General features: G+C 41.5%; 1 protein-coding gene across 1 annotated transcript in view; it reads left to right on the forward strand.

Annotated features, from left to right (window-relative positions):
- The window catches only part of dnah9 (dynein, axonemal, heavy chain 9), a 116,526-nt gene that overhangs the window by 71,710 nt on the left and 22,783 nt on the right, over nucleotides 1–22,033 (forward strand). Inside the window, exons 60-70 of the mRNA XM_030078418.1 lie at nucleotides 833–952; nucleotides 1,772–1,960; nucleotides 2,979–3,214; nucleotides 4,977–5,099; nucleotides 6,322–6,526; nucleotides 14,423–14,587; nucleotides 15,146–15,286; nucleotides 16,876–17,046; nucleotides 17,220–17,342; nucleotides 19,357–19,550; nucleotides 20,431–20,579. Coding sequence (XP_029934278.1) covers nucleotides 833–952; nucleotides 1,772–1,960; nucleotides 2,979–3,214; nucleotides 4,977–5,099; nucleotides 6,322–6,526; nucleotides 14,423–14,587; nucleotides 15,146–15,286; nucleotides 16,876–17,046; nucleotides 17,220–17,342; nucleotides 19,357–19,550; nucleotides 20,431–20,579 — 1,816 coding nt within the window. The remainder of the gene's footprint in view (nucleotides 1–832; nucleotides 953–1,771; nucleotides 1,961–2,978; nucleotides 3,215–4,976; nucleotides 5,100–6,321; nucleotides 6,527–14,422; nucleotides 14,588–15,145; nucleotides 15,287–16,875; nucleotides 17,047–17,219; nucleotides 17,343–19,356; nucleotides 19,551–20,430; nucleotides 20,580–22,033) is intronic.

Below are 22,033 nucleotides of genomic sequence, written 5' to 3' on the forward strand. Positions count from 1 at the left end.
TACTTGACGGCAAATTTAAATTAGAAAGCTAATTTCCTTATAATTAATTTTAGTTAAAAGAACTAAAAGAAGCACTTGTTGCCGCCAGTGTAAGGATTGCTGTTTGTCAGCACCTTGTGAAACTGAAGAGTAAGCTTGAGCAGCGTTTTCGGTTGAGGATATGAATCCTTTTATCAAAGCTTGAGTGACAGTAGACACATTATGAGCCGCGCCAATAATGATATACCACCGGCATTTCATCAATATAAAGCTGGCGTAAGTGCTATTAAAGGCTTTTACTGTTCATTAATCTAAAACCACATCCATCACCCTAAAAACCATATTGATAAAAGTAGCAGTAAATAATTGTTGCTCAGTAGCGTTTGACATTCAGCCCGTCACAGTGCCACAAAGCCCCAGCAGAGCACAGCGCTGGTTGCTTACATCAAACCCTGCAGAGTATGGAGTGACGACTGTTAATAAGATCCAGCATGACTTCTCTCTGTCATTTTTCAGCCCTCAGTCGGATCGGTTAAGCGGAGAGTGGGTTCGGAGCCAAGGGGAATTAGCAATCCTCAAACTAATCTACTGAACCTGTGTGCCTCTCCACCGATTAATCCTGTTTGTCCTTGTGCTAATTGCTTCCATATGCCAAATAAATCCATAGTGGGGGGATTGATAACTTTTAGCCAACTTTTCAGGCACAAGTTTGTTTCATCTAGAGAGTTACCCGTTTCATTATTATGTAGGCTCTTGTGAGGCTCATTTCCGACCATATCGTATCTTAACAAATGCCAGTTTTTGTCTCTCTCTCCCCGTGCGTGTCTGTGTGTTTGTGTCCATGGCCTGTCAGCACCTTAATGAGAACCTGGCCAAGCTCACAGCCAAGTTTGAGAAAGCCACTGCAGATAAACTGAAGTGCCAACAGGAAGCAGAATCGACTGCGCGCACCATTTCCCTGGCCAACCGCCTGGTGAGGAATGCAGCGCCAGGGTCACAGCACTAACATGCACACACACACACACTCGCACGCACACTCACACGAACACACACATCCTCGCAAACACTATTTTTATCTCTGTCTCTGCTTGTTTGTCTAGCTGTCTCTTTCTCTGCTATACATGCGTGTGTGTGTGTGTGTGTGTGTGTGTACTGATACACACACATGCACACACCTCACACCCTCGTTGGCTAGTGTGTAAATCTCCTGCTGACAGTAGCAAAATGAAGAGATGAGTGTTGACACTGTTAGTATGATAATGTAAATTATTCACAGGAAGATTTAAAAAGGCCTGACAGGAGCAACAAAGGGACAAGAAGGTTCTGCTCATCTGCTGGTTAATCAAAAACATCAATGCAAATGCAATCATCTTGCCGAACTCTACATCCATTATAATATCTGAGAAGTTACAATAGTCTGAATCAAACTGTGGAGCACCTCAAGTCGGAAAAGATAAGATATTAAGATGAACTTTATTGATCCCTGAGGGGAAATTGGGACATCGTTGGAGCCGGAAAATAGAGGTGTAGGTCACTGAGCAAAGCACTGAGGAGAAGAACAGAAAGGTAATAAAGGAAATGAAAATATAATGAAAAAAAATTTCAAGGATAGCAGCTCATTATCACTGTCCTAGAGATTCCCTATCCGGCAATGTGAGTGGCTAGGTTTGCGTCCTTAGAGAGATTTAGATGTGTTTTTACTGTTCAGCCACGGAAATACAATATACTAATGTCGCCGTCAGGGGGGAAATCAGTGAAAAATCGAACTGCTCTTGGTCTGTCTGGGGTTCAGGTGGGAGGTCTGGCGTCAGAGAACGTGCGCTGGGCGGAGGCCGTGGAAAACTTCAGGAAACAGAAGAGGACTCTGTGTGGCGACGTGCTCCTCATCACCGCCTTCGTCTCCTACCTGGGATACTTCACCAAACGCTACAGGGTCCAGCTCATGGACGGCTCCTGGAGGCCCTATCTCAGTCAGCTGAAGGTGGGCTCACACGCATGCTCTCTCATGACGTGGCGTGTGGAAAAAAACTTCCCCAAGTGCACCGTTAACATGCTCATGACCAGTGTTGGGACCAATTACTCACAAAACTAATAAGTTACAATTACTAATTACTTCTGTAAAAAAGTAATTTTGATTACTACTCAATTACTGCTGCAGAAGAGTAATTCAGTTACTGGGGAAAGTAATTTTTACGATTACTTTTTTCTTTTCTTAAATCCTCTTATTAATGCACATATTTTTGCGTTGCTGTTGCAGTGTGGACATTGCTGTCAAATTTCATCTATCATTGTCAGTGTTGGGCACGTTACTTTGAAAAAGTAATTCATTATAGATTAAAGTAATGATGCCAGCTTGTCCAGGTGGGGAATTGAACCCCCGGTGTTCTGTATGGCAGGCGAAGATACTCTCCGCTCTGCCGTCAGGGAACACATGCGCTTCTGCTAATTTGTGCTTATTCGCCATGCATGTTGATAAGTTACAAGAAACTGCAAAGTCCGACTGGTTTGAAAATTGACACACCGCTTTTTCTCCACAAGACGCACATTTTTCGAATAGGATAATAAAATAATAATAATAATAATAATAAGTATTAGTAGTAAGTAACGGCTTGTAACGGCGCATTTTATTGTCAGTAACGGTAACGGCGTTGTAATGGGGGAAACAGTAATTTCTTTGATTACTTGTTAATGATAAAAGTAACGCCGTTAGTAACGCCGTTTATTTATAACGCCGTTACTCCCATCACTGCTCATGACCAGGTGCGGTAGCTGTGACTAGCAGGAAACAATGCAACTCTGAAAACATCAGCAGAAATGGTAAATTAGAATATGTCTTTCTCATTAAAGAGGTTTTTATTATCATCATTAGGTGTAGAAATTTCAGAAAGTTCATATTTTTCAGTGGTTTCTTTCCTCTGTCTTGGTTAGTTAGTGGTATACTCTTACAGTTCCACCACACTGGAATTCATTTACACTCTCGTCTTGGCACCATCTGTCAGGTTCCCATCCCGGTGACCCCTGACCTGGACCCTCTGACCATGCTGATGGACGACGCCGACATCGCAGCGTGGCAGAACGAGGGACTGCCGGCTGACAGGATGTCCACCGAGAACGCCACCATCCTCACTTCCTGCCAACGCTGGCCCCTCATGGTGGACCCTCAGCTGCAGGGCATCAAGTGGATCAAAAACAAATATGGAGACGACCTGCGTGTCATTCGCATTGGGCAGAGAGGGTGAGGCACATCACATTAGAATGCACATTTTGCACATCAATCTAATGAACAGAATTATTTTTATAGAAACATTTCTATGGCATTTTTCAAAACAAAGTGTCACTCATAGAAACAAAAAGGCTCACCTGGTGCACAAAACAAACAGGTGTCTAAACAGTGGGCCAGATGCAGCAACATTCCATAAATTTCTCTTAAGGTCTCTCTTATTTTTCTGTGAAGAGAAAAAATAAGAAAAGTCAACACCAGATTCATCAAACGTTCTTGACCATCCAGATCTGCTGTTACCGAGGTGTGCTGAATGATTTATCCCACCTGTTGGTAAACCACAGGGCATTTGTTCTTAGCATAAGATAACAGCCCCTAAAGATTTTATAAGGGCAGCTGTCGTACCATGTGCAAAATACTCTGGGAGATGGAGACCAAAACTGGGCTGTGCTGAAATCAATATTGATTGTAACTGTGCGGTTTGTGCGGAGCCATGCTGCAAGTCAGATGCCCCTTCTTGGGACAATAAAGTTCTGAACTGAACCGAAGTAGCTGTTAAATAAACTTTTTCAGGGCATCAGTACTGACGTTACAGGGAAGTCAAAAAGTCAACGATGGCAAAAAAAAAATCTGTGATGCTGTGAGTGCCGTCTGAGCAGAGGGACGCACAGCTGCTGAAATGAAATGAAAGTGGCTCAGTATTAAAATGCAGACCAAAAAACACATTGCCCAAGCCGAGCGCTCCGTGGTGACGACTGCAGGAGTGCAGGACGGTTTCTGAAGAGCAGAAAACAGTATATTTATATAGTAGAACAAGTTCTGCTATATAAACACTCTAAAATTCATTTATGCATAGAAGTATTTTTCATACTTCTTGTCTTGTCTACAGGGTTTTTGCTCTAACTTCAATGAACATTCAGATGCCTGCATTCAGATATTCTTATTTTAATAATCTAATCCTTATAATTATTCTAAAACATAAAATAATCCACATGTGATTGTACATGTGATTTAATGCATTTTTATGTTCCTCAGTCTGTTTCCATGTGTTGGACAACTGATTTGTGGACTGTGACGATGAGAAAGCTTTTTCTTCTCGTGATCAGAGTGCTGTTGACCACTTGAGCACTAAGAACACACTGGTGAATCCTAGAAATTAATGGGTACTAAGAATATAAGAACAAATTACAGATATAAACAAAAATAAGAAGAAATGTGTTCATATAGCATAAAAGCAAGTTTGAAAAATGAGGATTAAGAAGTGATTTAAACAATACTACATGACTGATTCTGTAGTATAAGCTCCTCAGTTCGGTTTTTATAACCATTATTAACCTTTATAAGAAATGATCACTTCTTCCATATCACTTCCAAAATCAGCTGTTGTGTTAGCTGCTGTCGTGTAGCCAGTGACCAGAAGTGCCTGACCAGAAGTCTTGCACACAAAAAATGTAAAGTGGCTGTGTCGGTATCTAAAAATAAGGTGAATAAGAAGACAATAAGACAGTTCCTGAGGATCTCTGGCTGTGATCCGGCAATGTAGCCTTCTGCCAGACCTATGCCTGTCTTGAAAGTGATGTTAAGTTTTGAAACAGGTTGGTAACTAATGAAAAGATGTGTCAGTCATGATGGTTTGGTCAGTCTTTTTTTCTCCAGTAAGATTTCTAGCTGCGAGAAGCAAGAAGAAAAAAAAGCAGATCCTCTCTGGGGCCCAATAAAAATTTATGATCTCATGAAATTTGAACATTGTTATTCCTATTTTGTTTTGCCCTGGAAGGTACCTGGATGCCATAGAGAGAGCGCTGGCGGCTGGTGAGGTGGTCTTGATAGAGAACCTGGAGGAGACTGTGGATCCTGTTCTTGGACCCCTGCTGGGCCGAGAAACCATTAAAAAGGGCAGGTAAGAGACCCTCCGGGCCAAACAAAACTAAAGCTGTGCACAAAAACAATACTGCTGAGTATCGCGGTATTATGTTTTTCAATGCTGTGTTGATCAGTCTATATCATTTATGCACTTCATTTATTACATCTACATTTTAGCACACAGTTAAGTCAGTGCATAAGTGCTGATTCTGTGTTAACAAATTGGAACAGGAATTTTGAATTACATTAATTTGACACTTTGTCACTTGATTTATCATATAATATGTTGTATATTTTATTAGTAGTCTATCCAGGTAGTTGTTTGTTTTAGATTCCAACTCTAAAAAAAAAAATAAATAAAAACCTTCCAAACTGTCATGAGTGCAGTTACGCAGAAGCCCATTCAGATCAGCATTGAGAACCTTCACTTTCTTTCTAGCTGAGTGCTATCAAACTACGCCTTGCTTCTTGCTTGACAGAATCATTTTCTCCAAATAGTGTGTCAAGGATGTATTACTTTGAAAATTTTTCATGAACTAAGTTTTCACACCAGAGCTGTGATCTCTCACCTCTTGCAATCCTCTCTGTGTATGTGGCATCATCACATAGAAAGACAGTGGAAGAAGATGAAAGGAAAGAGCATGTTAATACTTTTAGACAGTGGTTTTCACAGCAGGGTCCTGGGGCACCCAGGGGACCTTGGGGCCGTTCCAGGATACTTTTAGCCAATTCCAGGGTGTCCCCTGCAAAACTAAGGTGCTTTAATTTCACTATTATTTAAGTACCAATAAATGATCCCATTTAGAAATTATTCTACTCATTATCTCTTCATGTGCAGTGCTGACATTTCTATAAATCAATAATAAATGTCTTCCCATATGGGAGTCCCAGGGGCAAATTGGAATGAAATTGGGATCCGTGTAGTGGAATATTTTTATTTTTGGTTGAGGAACAGGTAAATATTTGAAAACCACACTTTAGGGCAAATGGATTTTGTTGGTCATTTATTTCTTCGTTAAAAATGATTTTGAAAATAGCGACATTGTTGGAATGAAGGAAAAGTTCTGACATTTTCCACTTAGGCACAGACAGGAGACTTGAACAGTAACATTGCCGTTAATGGAGCATCTCCTTATATGGTGTCTCCCTTCCCCCTCTTTTCAGTCCCTCACCTCCCTGTTTGAATCTGTACGTGTTATATCCAGCAAACCTCAGGGATCAGAATATCCCTGCTCATATAACAGCAATTTCACAAACAGGTACATAAAGATCGGAGACAAGGAATGTGAGTACAACCCTACTTTCCGCCTCATCCTGCACACTAAGCTGGCCAGCCCTCATTACCAGCCGGAGCTGCAGGCCCAGTGCACCTTGGTGAACTTCACGGTGACCAGAGACGGTCTGGAGGACCAGCTGCTGGCTGCCGTGGTCAGCATGGAGAGACCTGACCTGGAGCAACTGAAGGTGAGGCAGACAGAGCACGGCGCCTGATATCACAGCATCAGTAGAGGCAGAGGAAAATGTTATCTGATACAAGTGGCCTCAAGTATCAACTGCTGTCTGCCCCGATTACAGCACAGTACAAAGCAATTCAATACAATACAGCACAACACCATGAAGTACAATACAGTAAAGTTTGAGTTCAGTAAAATGCAACATATTACAATGTAGTGCAGTTCAATATAATAGAGCACAATGCAATACAATACAATACAATACAATACAATATAGTACAACACAATACAATACAGTTCAATACAACACAGCACAATACAGTTCAGTATAATACAGTACAATATAGTGCAATATAACACAAAACAATACAGTTCAATATAATAGAACACAACAGAATACAGTTCAATGTAATGCAATAGAATACAGCCCAATATAATACAATACAGTATAGTTCAATATAATACAAAACAATAAAGTTCAATATAATACAACACAATACAATACAGCCCAATATAATACAATACAATACAGCCCAATATAATACAATACAATACAGTCCAATATAATACAATACAGCCCAATATAATACAATACAATACAGCCCAATATAATACAATACAATACAGTCCAATATAATACAGTACAATACAGTCCAATATATTACAATATAGTACAGTGCAGTTTAATGTAATACAACACAATACAGTGCAGTACAGTTCAATCCAATACAATCCAGTAGAATACAGTAGATTCCTATTTGACTTTCATTTTACCGGCCACGCTGTGTTGTCCTACTTTTCCAAGGGGAGGAAGTTAGAACACAAATCTTTTCATGAATGTAAAACTGAACCCGTGCAGAAATGAAAGGAGTTATGTTGTCACGCTCATCAGGTGCTTCGAGAGAACAAACAGCTCCTCTGTGATAGAGAGTTTCTTCGCTTAACACTCTCGTCTCTCCAGGTGTAATTAAAAGAAGCAGTCAGAGTCAGGGGCCTCCTGAAATCGCGCTTAGCGTTTTCTCTCGTCATTATCCGTCTTTTAACGATACACTTTGACATGAAAACATCGTCTGTCTTTTAACATCACAAGGGGCTGCAACTCCAGGCTCTTTGATTCCAAAACAATCAGCTGGCGGCTTTGATTAACGGCAAACTAAGTGGATCTATGATAATTATGGGGCTTTGGGTCCGTCACTAAGGGAGACAGGGAGACTCTCAGCATCTATGCGTGCCAGTGTGTGTGTGTGTGTGTGTGTGCCAGTGTGTGTGTGTGCCAGACAAAGTGTCTTTGTTTGTCAAAGTATGTGGATGTGTCTGTGTACATGCAGTTTGTGTATGTGGTTCATAATGTGACTAGCATAATTTTAGATTACTTTTAAGTGTGTAATGTATATAAAAAAAATATTTACACTTTGATTTTGAGGTGTTTGTACAATTGCTGTGCATAAATTATACCGTTAGTCAATAGTAGTGCATGACATTTCCCTCTCCAACTCCCTGATTCTCATCGTGAGAGACGCTGGAATTGACCACTCAACTCCTCCAAATTAAATCCCAGAAGTCATGGTATCTGTTTTGCGTAGGAATAAGCTGATTTTCACAAATGAATAAATCTGAATAATGTTGCAAGAGCAATACTTTTATCGAACCATCATACCTTACTGTACATGCAGTAATTGACCTTTTTCACACTCCATCTTCTCTATAGTTTTCTAATCAGTGCTCAGCTCATTATCACTGGCAGCATGTATGCTTACCTCTGCTTCGTGAGCGTGCCATAGAAAACAGAAGGAAAGGAAGAATATGATGGAGTCGACCACAAAAAGCGTTCACCTACCAAAAAAAAAAAAAAAAAAAAAAAAATCCACAAATGCACTGCTTTTGCGACATTCCAATACAGATAGGTAGTTAATAATAATAATCATGGTAATAATAACTTTATTTATATATTACTTTTCAAAAACAGAGTTACAAAGTGCTGCACATACATAAATTAGAGTAAAACAATGGAGGGCATGAGAAAAAAGACCCAAATTGTCATTACAGGGCCAGTTATTATTGTTATTTATTTATTTATTTATTTATTTTGTTTTGTTTGTTTATGTGATTGGGACAGAGCATGCTAATGAACATGAAGATGTAAATATGCCCAAGTTAGCAAGAATGTTAATTTACATCTTTAATCCTTTGGCAGGTAACAAACTGCAAAAACAATGTGAGTAACAATATGCAAATAGTTGCTGGTAGTTAATGCACCGGTTATCTGGGGTGAAAACAGGAAAAATAATAGTCAAAACACATTTTATTAAAGAATACAATTTGCTCAGATTGAGAAAATTTGTGAATAGGGAATTCAATATGTTTCTGTGTATTTCAATTTTCAATTTCTGTGTCTTTTCGTCTTTAGTTACCATGGTACCTACCATGGTTAAGTCGTGGCAGCTCATTATGTATTTTTGTGCATTTGGCTCCCAGAGAGATAAAACATCTTTCTTTTGGGTCCCAAACTGAAAACATTTGGGGGACCCGGTTCCTGACCACTTAGTTGTTTTGAGTTCAAAGTGAAAACTGTCATTTGTCCAAAAAAAAAGCTGATTCGCCAGATGTCCGATTTTGACTTCCAGAACAATTGGCTGGGAGCGAATCCCAGCTGTCAGGCTGGTTGGAGTCAAAGACCTGACTCATTTAAAGTCAGTAGTCTACCCCTATCACCAGGAAGAATAACAGCCTCCCACATATTCTGCACTGCATTTTACGTTGTGTTGCACTGGGTCTGATTCGGTGGGAAAATTACAGGATTGCTTTATGGTACAAATGTGGAAGAGGGAGGGTTCCTCCAGCTCAAACGGAAGCTTGCAGACTCTCTAACAATGCCATTATGCTGAAAAATGAGTGGCTGAATCACTTGTAACATTGTTTATCCTCTTCAGTAATCACAATCAGAAGCCAGAGTGAGGCCATAGAAGGAAAGGGCTAACAAGTAGCAGCATCCTCTTTGCAACAGGAAGCAACGTGCTTTATGGGAAATATGGTCTGAATTTTGAGAAACACTATGACTAACAATGCCACTCATGTGATATGGGGGTCAGCCGAAGTCTCATTGTCTCAGTTGTTTGCAGTAATTACATCATCATTACAGTAATAACATCTTTGGTGCGAAGTGCTGATTGCTGTGGTGTTTTTGCACTGCACTTCACACGGTGTGGCCAGCACCATGACGTTTTTCTCCCTTGGATTTCCTGTTGATGATGTTTTGGATTCTGCAGGTGGCGCTCTTTTCAGCCATGGTGGTGTTTGCTTTGTCTGAAAGGTGGCTTCTGTTATTGGAAATGCAGCACTTTCTCTGTGCTAGAGGAGTTTTCCCAGGAAGAAGGTTAGAACAGTAACTGGAAAAGCTTTCCTGAACTGGTTTTAGGTTTGTCCTCAGCAAAATGAGGAATAGTTTAATAGTTTAATAGTTTAATGTCAGCATCATTTCATTCACCACAGATAGTTACAGTGCAGTAAATGTAAGAGGGATCATTTTAACATCTTCTCTCTTACTTATTCTTGCAATGATTTGTCAGTTGTCAAGTATGACTTCAAAACAATTTAACCCTTTGAAACCTGCACAAATTCTCTAGATCTAATTCAAAAATGTGGGAAAAAGGACGATTAGCAAATCAGCCAGGAATCACTGGGAAGATTATTCAAAAGGAGCAAAAATAAATAAATAAATGAATGAATACAAAAAATTTACCAGAAAATTATATTTAAAAAATTACAAAACAAATATGTTGTAAATAAATGTGCAAAAAAAAGTAAAAAAAAAAAAAAAAAAAAAAGTAAAAAATTAGGTAAACAAATGACAAGAAAACTACAAAAAAAATTACATGAAAAAAGGCAAAATCTTTCGAAATTAGCAAAAAATGTTTTTATTTTGTTTGTTTCTTTACTTACAACAAACCTATATATCTAATCACTAAAATTATATATATGTTGATATATTTAAACATCAGATCAGTGATTCTGGATTTTAAATTTCTTGCATTTAAATGCTCATGCCTTTCACAAGTATTTAATACATACCGCAAACCAAAATATCTCTTCATATCAGAATCGCTGTAGGATAAAATCACTTCAGATTTGGGTCCAAGGCTTATTGAAAGTCAAATTGGGGGCCCAGAACATTAAAAAGTTTGAAAACCCCTGGGTTACATCATTATTGTGATACAACATCTGGCGATGGAGAGGAGAAAAATGGAAATTCATTTATGTGAAAGAACAGAAAAATGGAAATTTATTTATATGAAAAAGTTGTCGGTTATTACTTCAACATAATAAAATTTTCCTTAACAACTGTACCGTGAATCATGTTTCATAATGGAAATAATTTGATAATCCTAAATCAAAATTCCTCTTGTTCTTTCAAAAGTGCAGGCAGTTTAGCTCATATTATAGCACAGTCTCCCTGGGCACTGTCACTGTATCGCTTTCCCATTCATCATCAAGAGAGCAGCTCTGACAATAGTAGCTTGATATAATCCTCAAGGGAATTTTCCCTTCCTTGCCTCCTTGTTTATGATCACAAACCCAGACACAGCCCCGCAAAATAAAAGGTAAAGCATATAGGAATTTATTTAAGTTGTGTTTTCCTTTTAATGTAAATGATTCTGTTGTGTAGACCTTCAACCTTAAACCGCGTGGAGGGTGAAAGGTATTAACCGCTGTCGTTCTGCACTGTTGATCAGCATAGCATAGCTTTTTTTTTTTTTTTTTTTTTTTTTTTAACCTGTCATGGTTGCATGGAGTTAATGGCAGCAGACTGTACTGTATTGTAGTTCAGCAGGTTCCTGGCGGCTCTACGGCTCACTTTCGAGGAGTAATGAGCAGCGGAGGTGTGATATCCACTGTATAGTCCATGATATGCATGTAAATGCTTGTAATTAAGTGAAAATTGGCTTGATCAAAGCTTCCGCGCCTAATGATGCCACATGCTCGTCTCATCGACACGCCGGGCTTTTTATGTCATCTGCTTGAAATGGATTGGCCAGTGGCACTACTGTACCACAGCAATTAGACACGACATTGACACACTTCCACTGTCCCTTAACTGTGGCTCTTGTTAGCTGAAGGAAAGAATCTGAAATCCCACTTCAGTCAGAACACGTCTGGCTGACGGCAGTGTTTCCGAGTGATCAGAATGCAAGATAATTTGAAAACTCTGTTAGCGGGTCAGGCAGATTTACTATAACACAATCCTATTTACATTTTGATGATTTTCTCCAGGCGTCGCTGTTTGCTTTGGGCCTCTGTAGGCAGCACTTTATTCAGACCTGTAGGCTTTCATCCATGGACAAATCAGCATTTTTAATAACTGGAGAGGGAAAAAAAAAAAAAAAAACAGACAAAAAATGCTCGAGTTATTTTAAGCCTCGTGTCCCCTCAGCAAAATGCAGCGGAGAAGTGAAATGTGATTTAATGAAGCTTGTTTAATTAGCATTTCACTGAGATGGGAGGATGAGGAGAAAAAAAAAAACACGATCTGGAACTCACTTATCATTTTAATTAACGCTGAAAGTTGAGAGGGGGAAACTCGTTGTGTACACTCCAAGCACCTTGCTATCAAAACAAGGCTCCATAGAAGGCTGTGCTGAATGGCGCTTTGTGTTGTCGGTAAACAACCTGGGCTGATAACAATCATCAGACTGATAGGGGGCTGCAAATTGGCTGTACCTGTTTATATTCTCTGAATGACTTGGTGCCATTATACCTTTAATGAGGTTAGCGTTGCTACTGAGCCGTAAGATGACTACTGGGTGAAAGAGCGCTCATTTAACTCGGCTCAAGACGAGCTAGGGGGCTTAAAATGTCAACTTGGCTTTTTTTGGGAGAGCGCACGGGGGATCACCAAACAACCTTTTACCACAATAACTAACTCCTCCGCTCTCCCTCGGCGCACGAGCGCGTGAGAGAGTGCAATTGTGCTCCGTCGTTAGTGTGTGTTTGCATGTACGTTGTGTATACAGTGCTGTTGCAACACAATTCCTGCACAGGCCTTCACCGTTAATGAGAGCTAAAGACCTAAAATGCTCCACTTCCCAAATTACCTTAACAGGCCTGCTCTGTGGCACTCAGTGATCATTTGCCTAAAAATGATAGATGTATTATCTCATTTTAATCCCAATTAGGGCTTTCTGCTGACTGGTTTGTTTTTCCCAGGCAAGGGTAATTACATGTACAATATGCCAGAGGAGAGCAAATCGTTAATAACTGACTCATTACTGGATGTAGTTGGGAATGTTTTGATGTGGATAGGTTTTCCCCCCGAGAGCATTGTGAGCGGGGGGGGGAGTAGAAGGTCAAGGTTGACTCATGAGACGAATGTCGCCGCGTAAAAGTCCACCGCTCAAACCGGTCCTGCACTTTCCTCCACGCTCCGAAAGACATGCGTCAGTTCCTTCCGTAAAATGCCACAAATCATCAGTGAGCTCGTTTTTTTTTTCTTTTTCTTAATTTTTTTATTTTTTACCACCAGCCAGTGTGCCTGCCAAATCCAAAAAGGCAAAGAGGAATTTTCAACTGCAGAATTGTTAATAGTGTGAAATCTGGATCCTCGCTACAGCCTATAAGATTTAACAAGACAGAAGCTCAATTAGGTTTAACAGTGGTGTAAAATACCCCTCATCACCCCAATAGGAAATACTGTCATAAAGAGAGCAATTTAACAGTGTGCTCTCTTAAAGTATCTGCACCCCCGGTGTGATCTGAGCTAAGTATGTCTTTTGTCATGGGAACATTATGCTGGAGGAGGAGGAGCAGTGTCAGCCGGCAGCCACCTCACAGCTCCCAGGTGATTACATCGGGGTAGAGACGCCGCCACCAGCACGAGTGTATTGCTGCGGCGCGTCGGACGCACAGCGCAGCTAACATCAGTCACCGGCAGCACCAGAGCCGGCGAACGTTACACCAGCTCACCCTGCCGTAATTGCGACAATTAAAAGGTCGTAGAGACTTCTATTAAGGGAAACTTCAGCAAAGCAAAGTCATTATCAAGCAGAAACAAGAACCTGCAACTGACTATAATGAAGGACAAAGCAGGATAAAGCAATAAAGGAGCAGGGAGTCGGCGTGCCCCGTCGACTTTGTTCTCCCAACGCCTCTCAAATGCAAGGCTTTGAAAAGTGAAAGTTTTTTAAGCCACTTTTGTTTTTTCCACTAGAACAAAGAGAGAAAAACAGTTTGAGTTCAGGCTTTATTAGAGGATTGGGTGCACTAATCCATATGGTGAGGTGTGAGTAAAGCCCATTATGACTAAGCCAGGAGATGTGAGTTTGTGTGCGCGTGTGTGTGTGTGTGTACATATTTATGGGTTGCTCGGTGTGTGCGCTCAACATGCAGGTAGATCGGATCTGTGTGTTTTCTGCAGTGTCTTCGTCGCGGCGTGTGCGAGCGTGTGTGTGTGTAGTTCACCATCAAAGCTCCTTCCCTTCTTGCTCCGATCGACACTCTCATCACACCGAGGGGTTAGGTCACTTGGCAGAGGTTTGATGTCGGCAACCAGACGGAAGCTGGCTAATCCAGCCCAGAGCGATCTCTTCATGGGTCCAGATAGCCGATGCAGAGCATATTGATTAGTTCTGCCTTTGAGGTGCCCTTCAGTATTCATGTCCTCATATTGACACCTTAAACGCCTCCCATCACTTCAGTTCAGAATCAGATTTGCCGTGTGGTGAAACTTTCTGATACAACCCAGAGGAGGAAACAAGAAAAAACAAGAAAAAAACAAAAAACAAGAAAAAAACTTAAGGTGTATTAAGCCTCTGACACACACATGTATAAGAAATTCAATCAAGAATCTGTCATTTGGAAGTGATGATTTGAAAGTTCTCCTTGTTTCTGTCTCTTTTTCGTGTTTTTGCATCAGTCCGACCTGACGAAGCAGCAGAACGGTTTTAAGATCACCCTGAAGACGCTGGAGGACAACCTGCTGTCCCGTTTGTCCTCCGCCTCAGGAGACTTCCTGGGAGACACCGAGCTGGTGGAGAACCTGGAGACGACCAAACGCACCGCCGCCGAGATAGAGGAGAAGGTCCTGCTCGCTTTTCTATCATTGCCACTATTATTTCAGCCAGGGGATCAAATTCATCTTTCATCTCCCTGTGTCTCTTTTACTCCCTTGCCTTGTTTCTCGTTTGACTTGTTCCCTTCCGGTCAGCAAATCAGCCCACTGTATATTAGCTCTCTGCCAAGACAGCAGAAGAGAATTACTGATGTCTTACTGATACTTCACAGCACTTGTGAGAAACTCCTGTATGATGATGTGTGAGTGTGACTTCTGTCAGCGACGAGATGAACACTGCCACTGCAGATGTTCATTCTTGAGCATAATTGCGCAGGCATTTGGCGGCAAAAAAAAAAAAAAAAAACGGCACGTTATTGTCGCATTCCGAGCAGTGTGAGAACATTTTGGCTTAAACCGTGAAATTGGAATTGCCTCTGCTCTTCACTGGAGGATGTTTTATTAGATGGTGCACAATTTCATCATTAGCTGATTGATGAATCCTGAGTGTGCATATGTGTGTGTTGTGTGTGTGTGTGCGTGTGCCTGTGTGTGATTCCATTTGTGTTTCCACTGTCTTTACTGTAGGTAAAAGAAGCCAAGGTGACAGAGGCCAAAATCAATGAGGCTCGGGAGCACTACCGACCAGCCGCTGCACGGGCTTCCTTATTGTACTTCATAATGAACGACCTCAATAAAATCCACCCCATGTATCAGTTCTCTCTCAAGGTAGCCTCTCTATTGACCTGCCATGTTTCTCCCCGCCTCACGGGCCCCCAGTGGGACCCCTCTTTACACTCGCTCCTCTGTTCCTCTCCTCTCTCTTCCATTTGCTCACTGTGTTTTATGCTCTTTGCCCCGCTTTTATTGTGTTTGTGGCTCCCTAATGTGGTTATGTAGAGTGTAATGTCTTTCATATTGTCACTCGGCTAGCGCTGAGAGCAGGCAGGCTGAGATATGGTTTGCAATCACACTGGGCTCCGCAGGTAGCTGCCCTGGCCCACGTTATTTCCCAACATAATCAAATGAAAACACATTCAGAGTCTATATACCTTTGACCCCTTGAATGAAATGAAATACATTATAATATGTTTTCCTTGCGCCACTCAGGTTACGGCTACGTGTGGCTCCACTAAATGGATAGAATGTCATTAGACGACTTGGGATAGAAAATCATGAGAAATGTAGTATCTCTACTTGCCATTTTGCATGTGTGTGGTTCAGTCACACTGAACCATACGCATGCAAGCTGTTGTACATAGCTGTACATAGTAAGATTTATTACCATGTAATTATACCCAAGTAAACGCTTCAGTTGAAAAAATTATTATAGTTATTTGCAGTCCAGTAAGTATCAGCTCTTTACAGGGTAAATTCATGTCAAGAGCAACACATTAGAATGTACTTGCAGCTTTAAGTAGGTAAATACATATAAATTCTGAAGAAAAAAATTACATCATCAATAACAAAAACAAATACTGCATATGTGTAGGTGTCTGGTTTAGGGCATGACATAAGAGTCACGGGGAATTAGGCAATTCAGGAAACAATGTTCTAGATCCTCAACGGGCCCAGTGTAGTTGTATAGTTTCTGGGAAGTAATCAAGTTTCTTTATCCCAGGATTTTGTCATCCCAGCTTTAACTACTACTCTCCGCGCTCAAAAGCGACTCACTCAAAAACAAATGAGCACATGCATTTTTAAGTAATTCACCTGAGATTTCTAAGTATTTACCAACTTAATTACAGCTTGAAGCATTTGCCAGTTTACTTTTCCGCTTTCAAATGCACCTGATTAACACTGCTGCTAGTACTGGGCCCAGTGGATTCACGACTGTCGTGAGTTAGATGTTGACCAGTTTTTATAATCTGATCATTTGGGATCAGCTGTTTCAACCAGTTTGTCATCTTTTTTTTTTCCTTCTTGGCAAAGCCTCTGAAGGAGTAGTTAGGCTATTAAACTTTCCACTGAAACCTGTGAGAATATGAATAAGAATAAAACATATTCATGGGCATTTGTGTGGATTCCAATCAGTGTCACTTTAGAATACATTACACTAAAGGGCCTCCATGGACAAACAGTGATCAATTCTACAATGCATATACAAATCAAACAGATTATATCATATCCTTCACATCATAGGTGGAAGTCACTGACTGGCCTGTGTCCAATTTTTAATTCAGGTCAATAGCAGCCCCATGTATCACCAAACAGATTTATCAGCCAAGCCCTAGTTTCCAAAGAATTGTTACTTAGAGGTGTATCCTTTTGATGTCAGATACTGAGTCAGTGCTCTGCCCGGTGCTGTGATTTTCCAGGCGTTCAGTGTGGTCTTCCAGAAAGCGGTTCTGAAGGCCGAGCCAGACGAGGCTCTGAAGCAGCGGGTGTCCAACCTAATTGACAGCATCACCTCCTCCGTCTTCCAGTACACCACCAGAGGCCTGTTCGAGTGTGACAAGCTCACGTACATCGCTCAGCTCGTCTTCCAGGTGGGAAAGCAGGGCCGCTTTCATCTTCAGCATGGTTTGTTTTGCGAACAAGCTCGGATTGAATCAATCCCCGTGAGCCTTGTGGCCATGTTTGGATGTAGTCGAGTGGAAAGGAAATGAGGTTTGTGCTGAAAATATATTTCAAAGTCCTTCTACATTTGTTGTGTACCCAGATCTTGTTGATGAATAAAGAGATAAACCCTGCAGAGTTGGACTTCCTTTTGAGGTACCCCGTCCAACCAGGTGTGACATCACCAGTGGATTTCCTGTCCAACCACTCCTGGGGTGGGATCAAGGTAAGGAGAGAGAAAGTTATGGAGCTATGTTCTGCCTACTGAGAGAATTCAGTAACAAGTTACAAGGGTAGATGTGTTTTTTTTTTTTTTTTTTTTTTTGAGGAGGGAAGCCTTGATTGCGTTGTGTCCCATCTAAATTCAACTATATCTCATTTCCTCTTCCACTTTCATTCACTATCCGGGTTTCCAATGCATAACAATGCATAATTATTACAAAATTGATGTTTTCCTCACCATCCCAAGATAGAATGTTCTTTTCATAAAACCCCGCTACACTTGACAAAGATAAGATAAATCGAGATGTATTAAAACGAGAAATCTTTCTTCAAATTCTTTGTCATTGCATAAAGAGAGCCATTTAAATTGTAGACCAGGTCTGTCCTTAAAATCCTATCCTTGATGCCCTTCAGTGTTGCAAAACCTTGATAAATATTTTCCAGCAGTAAAACATTAAATTCCCAGCTACATCTTTCAAAACAAACTCTTCGGCCTGTCATGTTAGGGCAGCATGACTGAAATTCACAATTTCCCTGAAGTTATTTTACCACTTAGCTGCTTTCTTCCCTGAGTAGTTAGGCTCTGTATAATGTAATACTGCATGTGAGGCACAGTCTCCCAGCAACAATGCACCATTAAAGTGAAAACACGTCTAATGAGCCCAAAGCATCATTGAAGTCTGCTTTCTCTATTTCACTAAAGCTCCAGTCTGACAGTGTCTGATTCTCCAGGGCTTGCATTGCTCCATGATCTCGGTGTGTTTTAACGTCGGAGGGCACTAGAATGAACTTGCGGGCCCAGGGTTTCGCTTAAAGAGCAAACGTCAGACAATGCGCCCCTGTGGACGTCAAGCAGCAGAGGTTCCCTCTCTTGTCAGATCAGTTTAGCAGCAAACTAAGCCCTAATGGCAGCATGTTTTTTAGGCTCTCCTGCTCATGAATTTTTCAATCTGTGCCGCCCAGAATATTAGCTTAACCTAAACCCCTCTGAAGGTTTGGGGACGGCCTTTCCCTGACTGCACTCAACCCAGACGCTAAAGGCCCCTGCTAATCAAATTCTGTCACTCGATTTCTTATCGCGCTTGGAAACATAATCAGTTGGAGAGCTTTAAAGGAGGATAAGATCCTCTGATTGCCTGGCCCTCTTGATGATATTAGCGGGAGCAGGAATCCCATGAGGTCTCGTGTATTCTCCCCTGATGGGGGCTGAGAGGCTGCCAACCGCCTGTAGTAATTAACCAAACTGAGTTGAAGTGAAGGACTCGGAGCCGTGCCACTTCATCTTACTTCCCCTTTCCGCTTCATACCCAACGGTGAGTGACTATGCAGAGACGAGAAGGCGCTTTCACGGTTTCACAAGGTTTCATGTCCACCCTGTGACTTGTTCAGGAGACTTTAGGTGGATATGCTTCTATAACTCACTGTCTGTCTCTTTTTGAACATATTGTATTTTCATAGCATCTTTTATGTGTCTGCTGGGGGGAACGTTCTGGACACCGTACACAGTGTACAGGCGTGTGTCCATGCGTGTGTGTGATTGCCTGCTGGTGAGAGCACCTGCTTGAGACTGCACCGCATGACACCGCTGTTCTCCAGAGATGAGATAAGGCGTCTGTCACTTGGGGTGACACAATAAAGCCCCCGCGGTTCTGCAACGGATGCATATTCGGTATCCCCCCTTACACCCACCTACCCCCCGTCCCGTTATGAAAGGGATCGTGTTTACTCAGCATTTCTGTTTGAATAAACATCATTTATATAGGCGTGAGGAGAGATAAGCACTCCTGTCTCTTTATTTGTCAACCCCCCCTGCCCGCCTCACATCTTTTCTCCCTTTGTGGCATTTTCTTTAGGCAGCAAACAATGCGAGTGCCTTTTGCTGTTCATTATGAAAAGTTTCTAAAGTGGCCAAAAACTTTCATGTGCTTCACTGATAACAAAATAACAGCAGTGCGCCAACTTCAGTGCTTTTCTGGCCAAGACTGTAAAAATCTCTGATTTCTGCTCTGACCACCCAGTCCCTGTGTTCCATGGAAGAGTTCAGGAACCTGGACAGAGACATCGAAGGTTCGGCCAAGCGTTGGAAGAAGTTCGTGGAGTCCGAGTGTCCAGAGAAGGAAAAATTCCCACAGGAGTGGAAGAACAAAACATCGCTCCAGAGACTGTGCATGATGAGGGCCATGAGGCCTGACCGCATGACATACGCTGTCAGGTGAGGGCCAAATCATAGCTTTGACCTGTGACCTGTTACATCAAGTGAAGTGTCTTAATGGCCTGTGCTGTTTGGCGAAAGGCCAGAGGTTAAATATCTCGACCTTTGGCTTAAACTTTGGTTTGACGAGGAATCTTTGCTCATTATTGACTGCTGCTGTGTTTGTGTTTGTTGCTCAGAAGTAGCAGCAATTACACGGCTTTACAGCTACAATCAATGGGTCTCATTTATCAAACCAGACTGTAGTCTCAACTAGGAAAACAAATAAGCTCTCGACCTCTGTCCGGGAGAATCATCATAACAAAAGCAATTACAGAAAAACTACAAAGCACTGTCTCACTGAGAATGTTGTGAGGGGATAGTTAAGCTTCAAGTAGGCTCGCTCAATTGAAAAGTAGTCCTGTATGTCATATGGGTCAGATCGGATTTAAGCTAATTACTGATACATTTGTCAACATCAACCGCATGTTCTGAAATCATTAAAGATTCAAGCTGCGGTAATTTTGTATCAGCTATGCACATTTACCTCAATCTCGCGTGAGCTACTTTACACATTTTGTCTGCATGATCAAATGAATCAAGTGAATAGTTTTGTTATTCTAATAATTCTAATAATTTTACAGTATTTCTGTGTACGTCAAAATAGAGGGTTTGGTTTAATCTCCAGAAGCAAATTGTGTGTTTTGAAGGTTTAATCCAGAGTTTGAAAAGCGCCATTGACGACACAGTCATGTTGAGTTAATGTTTTCTCTAGAAGTGGCTGTCCGTCGAAAGCACTGTGCAGCATAATACTCCTCAGACATCCTGAAGTTATTCAGCTTGTTGGTCGAAGATAATAAAAATGTATAGAGGAGAGCTGAGTCATCTTCCCCCCCTGCAGAGACTTTGTGGAGGAGAAGCTGGGAAGCAAGTACGTGGCTGGCAGATCACTGGACTTTGCAGTCTCCTTTGAAGAGTCGGGCCCGGCTACGCCCATGTTCTTCATCCTCTCTCCTGGTGTTGACCCTTTGAAGGATGTGGAGAAACACGGTAACACTACCACCTGCATGATCTCTAATAAGCCAGAAAAATCCCGCCTCTTTCGTAGCATTTTCCCCCTCCGTTCTGTCTGTCAGTTTTTATTCCATAGGATCATTGGGGGTTTTAGTGAAAGAGCCTATTGAAGTCAAGCACAGGTTAACCTGCATGCATGATTGCCATTTGATTCCTACTCCACTGGATTATCAGTGAAAACAGCAGTCCCCCAGCACATCTGTCATGCAATGATCTCCTGTGATATCAGCCATCGGTGCCAATGCACAACAGGCTGTGTGTGGTGAGATTGAAGGGATTATACTAAAGGTCACAAATATATGAGACGGCACCACTGGTGTATTAGGGACAGCAGAAAGTAAATGTCATTGGTTTTAGAGTTACTTTACATTCCTGTATGAATAATGCGGATCACAGCGGGACGCGCCGTTTTGATTTTTGACCAAAATTATTCTGAAAGCCAAAGCTTTTGTACTGACCTGGAACGGGGTGGCATCACAGCTTGACACTTTTACATCTGTTGCCAAATATTTCAGTCAGCGGGTATTTGATGTCAGTTCTATGAAATATTCAGATTGAAGGGATTGTATCAGTTTTCTGGAACAAAGAGGAATCTTTTTTTTTCCACAGATTTCCAGTGCTTCAGCTGTTACCGACTCCCCATATATTTTCAAAAGCCCATTGCTCTCGATTTCTGTATTTTTGCGTTTAAGTAATTCATCATGATGATTAATGCGCTGTTATTGTTTCTGTTTTATTTGGCTGGGTTTCTTCTCTTCGTCTGGTAATGACTCATTTGCAAATGGCAATACCATAGACACATTTCAACATCACAATAAACAGAGGTGTTTCCTTTTTTTAGAGTCTCAGACAGCTGCAGGTTTGGTTAAATAGACCCCAGAGCTGTGCTCCATAGAAAGACCTTCAGTCCTGCGTGAAATCCTCCGTGCTCTCATCATATCATTGGAGGGTGCACTCTCCCACTGCTACCGCCTGTAGGGGGTGTGATTATTGATTAGCAACACCCTCACTGTGAGCGTAGTCAATCTCATCAAAGCAAAAACTAACCAATTGCGGCTTTTGTAGAGAGAGAGTGGTGATGATGAACAGAAGCAGCCACATCACCCTGAACCATAAAGAGCTACTTTTCCATTATAACTGTGACTGCTGGGTTTCTCATTGGCATTAGGCCTCAAATAGATTTTCATTAGATATGATTATGTTATTTTGTATGCTCTTACAGGCGGATAGTGAGGTTTTTGTCAGAGTCAGAAGCTCACTGTTTGCCCGGTCACAGGTTGGAGTTTTAGTTATACAAACATTTCCCACCAGTAGAGCCTTTCTGGAGACCAAAATAATTTTACAGGTTGAGTTTAACCCCAGGGGGCAGAGCCAAATTACCATCATTTTTCGGGATAAAGGTAATTAGCCTTGCTGACATTCCAACTAGT

Source organism: Myripristis murdjan, chromosome 19 (assembly GCF_902150065.1).
Source record: "Myripristis murdjan chromosome 19, fMyrMur1.1, whole genome shotgun sequence".
Classification (NCBI taxonomy): domain Eukaryota; kingdom Metazoa; phylum Chordata; class Actinopteri; order Holocentriformes; family Holocentridae; genus Myripristis; species Myripristis murdjan.